General features: G+C 45.8%; 1 protein-coding gene across 3 annotated transcripts in view; it reads right to left on the bottom strand.

Moving 5' to 3' along the window:
- Window positions 1–12,348, bottom strand: part of SLC12A1 (solute carrier family 12 member 1) — a 99,630-nt gene that overhangs the window by 73,292 nt on the left and 13,990 nt on the right. Inside the window, exons 4-6 of one of the 3 annotated variants that reach the window (XM_075530687.1) lie at window positions 7,653–7,748; window positions 4,119–4,258; window positions 2,197–2,307 (exon numbers count right to left, since the gene is read on the bottom strand). In XM_075530687.1, coding sequence (XP_075386802.1) covers window positions 2,197–2,307; window positions 4,119–4,258; window positions 7,653–7,748 — 347 coding nt within the window. Of the gene's footprint in view, window positions 1–2,196; window positions 2,308–4,118; window positions 4,259–6,403; window positions 6,500–7,011; window positions 7,108–7,652; window positions 7,749–12,348 lie in introns of all 3 variants that reach the window. The other 2 variants (XM_075530685.1, XM_075530686.1) reach the window with 2 other exon arrangements.

Here is a 12,348-nt window from a genome sequence, read left to right as displayed (position 1 = left end):
TGATGGCAACATATGTACAGATGTGCTTGACACAATGGATGGATGCATGGATTGTGATACGAGCTGTAAGTGCCCCCAATTAAAAAAAAAAAAGCCACAAGCCAATCAGAAAAAAAAATGACATCTTAAAAAGCCATATTCAGCCCAGTGCAGAGAGTGCATTTCAATGGAGCATGTGCTTAGGCGCTTGAAGGTGACATTAAAATGTTTAAAAATGTTTTCTTGTGAATCAGGTGAAGCTTTACAGGACAGATCATCAGTTTCACATTCAATAATCCCTATGCAGTTTGTTTCCATTTATGCATTACAATCCCTGCAATGTACCATCATTTATCCCACTTCCTGTATTTCCATTCTTCCTCCCTTTCTGACCCACTGAAGCACGTCCTTCGGTAAATGCTGACCTTTTAAACAGTTGATGTTTCTATCACAGTGGTGAGTTCAGTGAGATCTGAAGAGAGATCGGGAGGTGGGGCTGGGGGTTGGTCTTACCTGTCTCTGTCCTACCAGTGAGCCTGTTCTTTTTCGTGATTTTGAGTTCTGATCCACATTTTCGCCCACTCTATCCAGGCCTCACAGTAACATTTTAAGAACATGTTAAATGGTAGATGGGTAGCAACCACAGGGCCCCCAGGAAGGTCAATGAACCCGAAGTTTGACCCCTGTCAGGGTTCTTTTTGCGGCAGCCCACCTCGAGATTCTACTTCCCAGTGCTGACTGCAGAATAGGGCACATGATTCGTAGGCTATTCCCCAGATGCCCACTGCACATGGTGTTCGGTGCCAGTGGGCACCCAGCACAAGCCGCCTGCCGTATTGATCTCTCTAGTGGCCTTCCGACACTGTAGTCAACACGTCTGGTAGTGAAGGAGTTGGTCCTTCGAGTTACCGTTCTCTTGCCTGAAGGCATTTCTTTATGTCTCTATTCCCTCTTCAGGGGAGTCTTTCTTGATCACCCATCCTAAATCTTCATAACTACTGTTGGTTGAAGTCCTATCATATGCCAAATGCACAGGTAAAATGTGTTCTGCAGTGTTTCACATAAAGGCCACCACCAACCCTATGAAGTAATATTGTTGTCCCCGTTTTAAAGATTAAAAATGAAAACAAAGAGAGGCTAAAATTATTTGCACCAGCTCAAGCACATGTAAACCAAAGTTAAATACAAGAAATCCTACACAGTTGAGTTTTGAATACCACACTGTACTGCCTCTAAGCTGTGCTGCTTCCCAAATAGGGTCATCTAAGCAACCCCTCTCTCCTTGTTATTTTCAATGTCAGGGTCCCAGTTACTTCTTTTGTAACACTTAACACAATTGACAGTCTATGTTTGTTTAGTTATTACATACCTTCTACTAGGCTTTGGTCAAAACGGAATATCTAGTGCCTAGAACAACCAGCCCATGGTAGACGCTTTACTCGGGTTTGCCCCCCTGCCCACCACTGCCCCACTATATTTGAGCGCAAACCCCACAAATACATGCCATGTAGGAATGCTTCCTGGAGCCTTCTGTAGGAGGAGACATTGCCCCCATCCTCTTTTGGTTTCTGGTAATCACTTGAGATCCAGTTACTGTGTCTCCAGGGACAATTGCACCAGACATTAGCAAGTTTTAAGGGTGGCAAAAGGCATGCTCCCCATCAGGCAGAACTTTGCTATCTGTGTTGCTGCAGCTAGTTAAACCCAGATATCCTCTGGCCCCACGGTTCACGTGTCCTCGGGTTTATTCCTGAAATAGTGGAACGCTTGGGGCGGATGCTGACCAGCGTCTATTCCTCACTGCTGATCACCCTTGGCATTTTTTATGGAGTTTTGCACCTCCAGCTGGTGTGAAAGGGGCTATCATGGGCCTGATTGAGAGATGAACGCCCCCACCCCCACCCCAGCCTGTACCACGGCCAGCACTGTAAGTGATCTCTGTGTGGAGACGGCAGCAACCTCGGTGGCTGGGACACTGTGATGATTTTACAAAGGACAAGGCGTAGTGGAGCCAGCTGCCCCCATGCTGGGGCTCAGGACTGCCTGGGGCTCGTGCTTTGAGGTGATCCACTTGGCACTACCGTGCTCCTCTGCCCAGAGCAAGTCATAACAGTCATTCTTTTTGACTGTGGGGCCCCTTCAGCATCTCTCTCGCCACTGTTCATGTGCTCAGGACCTCATCGGCAGTTGTCGATAACATCATTTAGAGAAATTCACCTTTGCTTCCCATTCCATTCCTGCTACTGAGATTCCCAAGAGAATGACCACTGTGATGGATCCTATGATTCGGATGTCATTGGTTGGGTCCACCATCATTGAGTCACTCTCCTGGGGATAAACAAGAACAAAAACACAAAACACCACAACGGTTAGGGAGATGTTTTTTGGCATGCCTGTCTTATAAATAAATTCAGTCATATTGGATAATAGGAAAAAAATGAAGTGATTACAAATTTGAGATGACAGCACCCTACTTTTATCTTTTTTTCCCTATGAGAATAGGTCTTCGGAGGGGCCCCTGTGGAGCAGTGGTAACAAGTTGTGCTACAATCCCAAAGGTCAGCAGTTCAAACCCACCAGTTACTCTGAGGGAGAAAGATGGGGCTTTCTACTCCCATAAAGAGTTACCGTCTCAGAAACACACGGGCAGGTCTAGCCTGATTTATAGGGTCACTATGATTCAGCGTCTACACAAAGGCAGTGAGTTTGAATCCTGAATAGGCTTTTGAGAACTCCGATGACAAAGTGAAACCCACTGCTGCGGAGTCAATTCTGACTCACAAAGCCCTATTAGGCGGCTCTCTGGGGTTCCCGGGGCTGTCCTCTGAGCAGCCAGCCTTGAGTTAGCAGTCCAGTACTTATTCCACAGCGCCCCACAGCTTCGGAGCCAGGTTCAGCCACAACAAGAGCAACAACAAAAACCCCACTGCAACGGAGCTGACTCTAATTCCCAATGATTCCACAGGGCAGAGAGGAGCTATTTCTCAGGGGTTCTTCACAGCCTCTTCTTTCTCTGGCAGTGTGGTGAGTGGGTACGAACCACCTACCTTTCAGCAGTTAGCAGCTTCACACGGAAGCCACCATGCTGCTAGGCATCCTTTTGCTAGAATTCACTCACTGCCATCAATTTGATCCCAATTCAAAGTGACCCTACAGGACAGGGTAGAACTGCTCGTGGGTGTTTTTAAGCCTTTAAATCTTTATGCAAGCAGACAGCCTTGTCTTTCTTCCACAAAGCTACTGGTGGGTTTGAAATGCTGACCTTGTGCTTAGCAGCTGGGCACATAATCCAGTTGGAAATTTTAATAGTTCAACAGCTCTTAAAGCCATTGTTACACTAAGTAAAACTACGCACACACAATAAGACTTTCTGTTGCAGACGCGTCCTATAGCTGTGTGTTAAGGGAGCACCAGAGGTATCCAAAACAAATGGTTTCTTATATAGATATTGGGGGAAAAAAGTCCTGTTCAACTAAAAAACAAACTACAAAACCCACATAATGCATCTCTTGAAGATAGTATATCTTATGAATTATATAACACACTACTTTTTATCCATCACCTTTTCAAGTAGAGGTGTTTATATCAACCCAAATGAATGACTGCTCTCATTACCCTGACAGGAAAACTGGAATTCAGTTTATATACCAGCCAATTAACCTCCTTGCGTGTACACCATCCTAGAACGGACATCCAGACTAGGAAATGTCTGGGTCCCATGCAGTGTTATCCTACACCAAACTTTCTTTCTCTTTAGAAATCTATAATCACAACAATATTATTACATCTAATAATAGGTGACCTCCAGTAGTTATCGAATACTTTGCATTTGTGAAATATTTTACATTCATATGTACAATAACTCATTCGGTATTATTATCCTAACATGATAGACTTCGATAAGAAAAAAATCCAGCGTTCTGATGACCGGTCAAAACTCTCTCAGCTGGTAATTGTGCAGACCAGGCTGAGCTCCAAATCTTCTGATGCTAAGCCCCCAACTCCTTCTATTATGGTAGCCTACATTCTGCAGAATTAATCCATTTCCTCTCATCTTATCATAATAACCTCCCTGAGTGCCCTGAAAAAGCAAGCTGAACTGAATTATACCAATTGACTGAAGAAAAGCTTTTAATTACCTTAAGAAGATCTACCACGGTCTCGGCAAACCCCACCACATACATAGCAACAGCCACGGCGTTGGCAAAAGCAAAGATCAAACCTATAGATCCACCGAATTCAGGCCCTAAGCTTCTGGAAATAAGATAGTAGGCCCCACCTGAAAGAAGAAATGAATATGTTTACCGGGAAAGGACTGCTAAGGGATTTTTATTTTATTGATCAAATAATATTGCAATTCTGAGAATGTAGGAAAGATTAACCACTCTAATAAAAATATTACAGCCTCCTAATAATTTCAGGGATCCAGTGTTAGCTTAAGGGACAGCCTAGGTTTTTTCCTGTGTTCTGTACGTAATCTATAGTAAAAGTACTCTGACTTAATAAAATCGACTACTGAGACTTTAATGCATACAAGTCCTACAAATGCGAAAACAACAAACTTTAAACAACCAATCGCTTGCCTTTCTATAGTAATAATCTGAGAGTTCAAGTGGGCAATGCAGCTAAAGGGAAAAAAGGAGTCTGTGTAAAAATGTCCAAGAATCGGCAGCCCAAGGCAGAAACTCAAGTGGGTGTAGTTTATCATTTTCTTTATGACTTCTTTCCCTCCTTTCTGGAAGGAATAGAGATAAGTTTCTGGTGTATATTTTCTAAATAAAATAATGTAATGGTATGTGACTAGGTCCTTATTCAGTTGATAAATAAGCCTTGGTGTTCTGTGGCTGTGGCTCCAGAAGACACGATCGCTGCCCCAAACCCACATGGGTAGTGAGGTAGCAGTGGGAAGAAAGCAGGGGGAATGAGAGAAAACCCAATTAGCTGTAGAGAGGCCTGATGCCTACACTTGCTGTTGGCAGGTGCAATAAAGTCGATTGTGACTCAGAGCAATGCCATGTGACAAAGTACAATAGCGCCACAGGGTTTTTGGGTGATGTTCTTAATGGGAACAAGGCAAGTGGGCTCAAACCAGCAACCTTTAGGTTCGCAGCTGAACACCACCAAACCAAAAACCAAAAAAAACAACCCAAAACACACTAACTGCCATTGAGTCAATTCTGACTCAGCAATCCTGTAGGAACCAGGACCCAGCATAGAACTGACTCTGGGTTTCTGAAGCTTTAATCTTGATAGGAGCAGAAAGTCTCAGCGTTCTCTCACAGACTAGCTGGTGGCTTTGAACTGTAGAACTTGTGGTTAGTGGCCCACTTAGTGGTTAGCAGCCTCTGTGCCACCAGAGGGCCTCTATCGCGCCACCAAACGAAATCAAAACCAAACTCATTGCCAACGAGTCGATGCCAACTCAGAGCAACCCTGTAGGACAGGATAGAATGGCTTCTGTGAGTCACCAAGACTGTAACTGTTTACAGGAGTAAAAAGCCCCATCTTTCTCTTCTGGAGCGGCTGGTGGTTTCAAACTATTGACCTTTTGGTTAGCAGCCTAACTCGTAATCACTATACCAGCAGGGCTCCAGCAGAGCTCCTTAATCATCATGTATGAGAGTAAATGAATGATCTATACTGAGTTAAGGACTCCCAGTGGCACAGTGGGTGAAGCAGTAGGCTGCTAGCAAGGTTGGCAGTTCAAATCCACCAGCTGCAGGAACACGAGGTTGCGTGTTTCCATAAGGACTTACAGCCTCAGAAACCCTGAAAAGTGGAGGATTACTGTACATAACGGAGGGGTCAGGTAGGTAGGACGGTGTGCAACATCATCCCCAAGTAGGGAGTCTTGCAGAAGGTCCTCAGTGGTGGCCCAAAGTGGAAAGGAGAGAGGAGGAACGGAAGTTAGAGCAACGGTCAGTTGCCCGCACCTCCTTTTCTGCCGAGGTCTGCCTATTTCTGGAAGTTACTCTCTGTTTTTATTTTCTTTCGGAACAATCTTCACATTCCAGTTGGCCACTGGGAAAGCGGTGTTGGCGTGAACCCCCTAGAGCGGGGATTGTCTGCCATGTAGGCTGGGCACTGGAGAAGACGGCTGAAGGGGACGTAGAGGGAGTTGGCAGGGCCTGCGCCAAAGCTCCCCCACACACCTTACCGAAATCCCCTCTGCCTTCCTAATGGACTGACTCCTGATCATTCTCCACACAGGTTTAAGCGAAGGAAATGGGTCAAAGGAGCCTGTTCCGGGGAATCTCTTCGTTATAATTGAGAAGGATTTTGCCTTCCAATTTAAATTTTGGCTTTCTTGGCATCTTTTCCCCTTTGAGACGTCTGGATTTCGAGTTCGCTTCCAGGATCCACCCACCTCCGGACATGACTGTGTCCCCAAGACTTTCTGTCAGAAGTAAAGTAATTGGCTTACCTCCTCTTACCACTCCGTTTGTACAAATGGCCGACATAGAAATACCTGTTAAGGTCGTCACAACCACACTCAGGCCGATGATGATGACTCCCAGACCTGCAAACCCCCCCGAGAAAAGCATTTGGCTCCCGTGCTGAGAGAAGCCTCCTGCGAATGAGAAGCATCGCTCGGAGTCTCCTTATGGAAGGATCAGCCTCCTGAGATGCCTGCAATGTTCTCAAAGACGGCATTCTGTGGACGCCTGGGAAGTACCTGGAATGCACTAAACTTTAAAACGGAAATGATGTCCTGGAATCCTTTCCGAAGAAACACCACCCAGAGGGGTGAAGGGTAGCCTGCAACATAAAACATCAATCCGGGGACTTCCAGGCTCTGGGAATCGTGACCTGACATCCAGCAGACGGCGTTCATTAGGAAAGACCAGAGCTGACTCAAGTGGACCCAGACTACACGCACGGTACCTTACTTCCCTCGGGGCCCAGCTCGTCCATATCCTTAGCCAGGCTGCAGGAGCTTCCTTGTACCCATCGAAAAGGAGTATATATAAAAAAAAGGTTTTGCCTACCCGTAGCAAATGGTGAGGGCATAAGATAGCTTAGAGAGTTTACCTCCACGGACAAACCCGTTAGTTGCTATTGCAGAAGTTGACAACCCAGTAATAGAAGTTACCATGGTGGAAAGGAGAATAATGAGAACTCCGAGACCTGTTAGCAATGAAAGATAGAAGAGGTTATATTTTAGTTGTCTTCCTTGTGTTCCCCCTTGCTGCAAAGAACACTAACTTTAATTATAGCCTCTCCATCCAAGTCTCGGGCCCAACGGGGTTGCTCTGTGCTAAGGAGAAACACGGACGCCTGGCAAAAAGATCGAGGCAGAGAACTCAAAACGGCAGAGGCTGGTTTCACAAGGTAAATACTCCCTCAGATGCCGCCCTGGAAAGAAGTTGCCTTACGCAGTGATCCTGGGAGACACGCCACTCTGGCTGTGAAGAGAGAAAACATGGCATTTGACCTTATCTTTTGCTCCAGAGGAACCTGAATGAGAAAGTCTGGGGTTTAACAAAGGTTAAGTCCTTCCTCATTTCTCTTGCATCTCTCTTGTCTAGAAAAAGACAGAAGAGTAGGGAGGGGCGGCCGGGGGCACCTTGGATTACCTTTGAAAACACTCCAGAAAGGGCAGTGGTGAGCTATGTGAGCTGGTGTTGCTTTTACCTTACAAAAACAATTGTGCGGGTCACACGGTTAATTACCTCCTCTGACATATCCATTTGTGGCAATAGCAGAGGTGGACAAACCAGTGATAGCGGTCACTGTCACCGCTAAGCCGATGATAATCACACCAAGACCTCAGTTGAGAAAGGAAAAATAAAGGCAGTTAAATAGTGAAATAATCCATTAGGCCCTTTCTATAAACGACACTAAGTCTAGGGGAAATCTCTGAAGAACCACATTTGAATATAACAAATGGGTCTGGCTATCGCAATAGAGCCACCGCGTTGCTCTTATGGTCTCTGTCTACAGGAGCAGCTGGGTTCAAGAAATTCAAGCGGCCAGGCTATTCCGTGCTAAGTTTCTCCTAACAAAAGGTCATGTGAACCCCATGCCATCAAGTGCCAGACACCTACCAACCTAACAGTTGCATAATTGTCTATTGCACATGTCCAAGAAGTTCATAGAACTCTAAATTAAAGAGCCAACCTTACAGGTAATTTCTGAAGGGACGCTGGATAGTGTGCTGTGTCCATTCAGTCGATTCTGACTCATAGTGACCCGATGTAAAACAGAACAAAGCACTTCCCAGCCCTGTGTCCTTGTCACGAGTGGTAGGGTTGAACTCCTTGCTGCAGCCACGGTGTCAATCCATTGTGTTGGGATCTCCCTCTTTTCCGCTGCCCTATCACTTGACCAAACATGATATCTTTTTTTTCCCCCCAGTGGACTGAATTCTTCTGATAACACATCAAAGGTGCACGAGACAAAGTCTCTCTCTCCTAGCCTCCAGGGAGCATTCTGGGGGCTGGATGTCTTCCAAGAGAGACTTGTTTGTTCTTCGGGCAGTTCAAGGGACAATTACTATTCTTAACCAACACCGTAATTTAGGTGCATCAATTCTTCTTTGGTCTTCCCCATTCATGGTCCAGCTTGCACATGCAGGAGGCAGTTATACATGCCAAGGCGTGGTCGGACACACCTTAGTTCTCAAAGGAACATTTTGGCTCTCCCACATTTTAAAGAGGCTTTGCCCACCATGACCCTGCAAACCAACAGACAACTTCATAGGGGTGAAAAATTACATACAATAAAGCCAACTGCTCATCTGGCAGATGTGTAGAGTGGATGGAATCAAACTGAACTGCGTAAGGTCCTGGCCTTGTGATCTGTGATACGATGCTGCTTTTCTGAACCAAAAAGAACAATAGAATTGGAAAGAGTGCTCGTGTACTGGGGCTGGCATAGAACATGAAGCACAGTAAGTGACCAGCCATAGTGCATTCTTGACCACTCAACAAGTGTCAAACAACTTCTAAAAATCTGCTACAGAGCCAATTCCACCTCAGGGTCACTGTGTGTGACAGCACAGAATTGCCTGGTATGGTTTCCCAGGCTGTAAGGAGACTCTGGAAGCAGACTACCCCAACTTTCTCCCATGGAGGAGCTGGTGGGCTAGAACTACTGACCTTTCACTTAGCAGCTGAGCACCTAACCATTGAACCACCAGGACTCTTTGCTAAAATAGCGATAGCTTATTAAACACCTATGATATGCCCATAAAGCCTATAAAAGTCTGAACTGGGGTAAAGTGGGAACCAATCAGAGAAGGAAAACTTTAATATTTTCCATAGAAACAAAGGTGGATATTTTGCAAGACCTGGAAAAACAAAGCTGCCTCGTCAAGTTCCGGCTCTCACAGGTTTCCCTGCACAGACAGTGGGAAGCGGCATAGGGAAAACTAGGCACAACTACAATGACTCAGCACATGTCCTTCAAGGGTTTGATGGCCTCAAAGATCAGTGATTAAAATGAGAAGGTGCTGCTAGTTGCGATCGAGTCCAATTTGAATTCTTGACAACCCCAGCTGCGTGTGACTGAGTCGGGAGGACTGTACTGTGGGACTTTCTTGACTGTCATCTCCACTGACGCAGACCACCAGATCTCTCTTCAGCAGCCTCCCCGGGTGGATTCGAACCACTGACCTTTAAGTTAGCAGTTGAGCAAACACCATTTGTGACAGCTATGGAACCATTGCCTTCAGGTCTATTCCAACTCTCAGCTACTCGACAGGACAGGACAGGGTGGAACTGCCCCAGGGGGTTTCCAAGGCCAATCAATCATTACAGAAGCAGACTGCCATGTTTTTCACCGGGGAGCAGTGGGTGGGTTTGAACCATCAAACTTCTGGATAGAAGCCAAGCGCTTCCCGACTACTCTATCAAGCGTTCTGTATTTTTCACACCAGCAAGGAAACTTCATAAAAGGGAGAAATGGGTGAAAGCTAGAATTCAGAAGGCAAGGCTACTTTCAGCACCAGGAAATATGCAGTGAGATACAGCGATTCTCAACCTGTGGGTCGAGACCCCTTTGGAGGTTGAACGACCCTTTCACAGGGGTTGCCCAAGTCATGACAGTAGCAAAATTCCAGTGATGAAGTAGCAACAAAAATAATTTTGTGGTTGGGTTTCACCCCAACATGGGGAACTGTATAAAATGGTGGCGGCATTTGGAAGGTTGAGAAACACTGAATCAGAAGGACACCCTCTTCAACAGAGCCTGGCCCAGCACTTAAGGAGAGAATGAAGGGGTCACTGGACTGGCTCTGGTCCCGAAGGTCCTTTCTTGGGCCTGTTGTGTACGCCCCACTGCATGAGCTTGGTTGAGCTGCTGCCAAGCCGTCCCAGTGCACGGAAGCTCCACATGTGTACTGCGTGCAACCTGCTCCATGGGTCTTTCCCAAGGTTGTGGCCTTTCCGAAGCACCTGGCCTGGCCTCTCTCCTGAGGTGCCTCGGGGTAGATTCAAACCTCCAACCTCTCAGTGAATAGTTAAGCATTTCACTCTTCGCACCACCCGGACCCGACATGAAGTATACACTCACTAATTGCACTTGGCAGCTCTCTTATGCCAAGAATTCTTAGAAGAGTAGCCTGCCAAGACCGACCATGATCTCTCTAGACGTGCCCTCCCATCCCCCTGCTGAGAGAAGCGGGGAAGGGGAGGGTAAGGACTGAGGTACTGTGGGCTGGCTCTGTTGATGTTCCCGGCTACACCCCAACTCTAGCAGGAGTGCACACTTGGACCACATTACGTAGGCCTCTGCAGACTCTTTACAAAGCAAATGCGATGAGGCAGGGTTGCACTAGCGTCTCCGTAGCTCATAAAGGGATCCTGCGGTGACCATAGACTTTTACATCAGGCTGTCACCTCAAGCTTCCGTGCCCTGGAAGGTGATTTCTCTTTATCATTTGCACATTATTTTGCTCCTGGCTTTGTTTCAACGTGCTTTGGTACGGAGTCATTAGCTCACGGCTAGCAGTTTGCATCTCTTGGCTTTAAATTTATTCTATGATTGCCTCACCCTTCTTTTCTTTTTAAAGAACCCATGGTGGCACTGAAGATAGAAATGAGGCTTTCTGCTCCTGTAATTTGCAGACTTGAAAACCCATGGGGCAGTTCTATAGGGTCTCAATGAGTCAGGATGAGCTTGGTGGCAATGGGTATGGTTTGGATCTTTTTGGTGGCACTGTGGGCTAAGCATTGAGCTTTCAACCCAAAAGTTCATAGTCTAAAACCCATCAGCCACTCACTGCAAAAGGGATGAGGCTGTCTACCCCCTAACAATTCACAGCCCTGGAAACCGAGAGGAAGTTATACTCTGTCATATAGGGTTTTTATGTGTTGGCATAACTCAGTGGCCGTAATTTTTGCTTGGGGTTTTCCTGATTGCTTATTTTCTCTCAAACTGGAAAGTTCAGTACCATCATGCTGTTTCTCGCTCATAGTGACCCTATAGGACAGAGTAGAACTGCTTCAGTGGGATTTTCAGACTATACATATTTATGGGCGTAGACAGTCTCATATTTACCCTTTGGAATGGCTGGTGGTTTCAAAGTTCTGATTGTTGGCCTTACAGTTATCAGCTCAACATGTAACCCTCTATGCCACCAGGGCTCCAACTTTTAATTACACTTTTGCATCAAGTATATGCCTGCAAAGTGCTGGAACAAAGGTTTTTACTTTTAAACAGTGAAAGATTTGCTTCTCTCACAGCCTAACATAGAATTAGAGGATTAAGAGGCAACTTAGAGAACATTTGATTCATTGTTTTCTGAAAGTTTGGTTCTTAAACCACCTGCTTCAGGAAATGCCAGGGCTGCTTATTTAAAATGCCTGATCCTACCAAGTTCGGGTTTCTGACTATGGATTCTAGGATTCTGCAGTTTTCTCTCTAATTACCCACATAATTCTTATACATAATATAGTCTAAATGTTATCGACTTACCCTCAGAATATGTCACTGCTCTGCTCAGCAAGGTCTTTTGGTTTTTAATCTTTGAAGAATTGATGGTGAAAAAAAAGAAGCCAACTCCCTAAGCCTTATGTATGAATGAGTAACTCGTGGACCCTAAGTGACGTGCATTAAGTTATACTGCTTTGCAGACCCTTCTCTCCTTCCAGAGGTTAAGCTCATTAGAAGCAATCTTGCCCCAGCCCAAGATCTCCCAGACAGAGGACAAACAGAAGCATCATCAGCTCATTCTATCATGTGTTTGGGGAACTAGGTCCAAGTCGCAGCAGGATTATCCGAGGGCTGTGGCTACTGTTGGTTTCTCTTGGCTCCAGTTCTCTGCAGGCTTTCTCCTAGGATCTGGACTTGAACATGTATTCAGGTTTCTTCCCCTAACTCAACCCCTAAACAAGATGAAAATGTGTCCATCTGCTTCTTTCTTTT

The sequence above is a fragment of the Tenrec ecaudatus genome, chromosome 14 (assembly GCF_050624435.1).
Source record: "Tenrec ecaudatus isolate mTenEca1 chromosome 14, mTenEca1.hap1, whole genome shotgun sequence".
Taxonomy (NCBI): domain Eukaryota; kingdom Metazoa; phylum Chordata; class Mammalia; order Afrosoricida; family Tenrecidae; genus Tenrec; species Tenrec ecaudatus.
The sequence above is the reverse complement of the archived record's forward strand: the minus strand, read 5'-3'. Positions and strand labels throughout refer to the sequence as shown.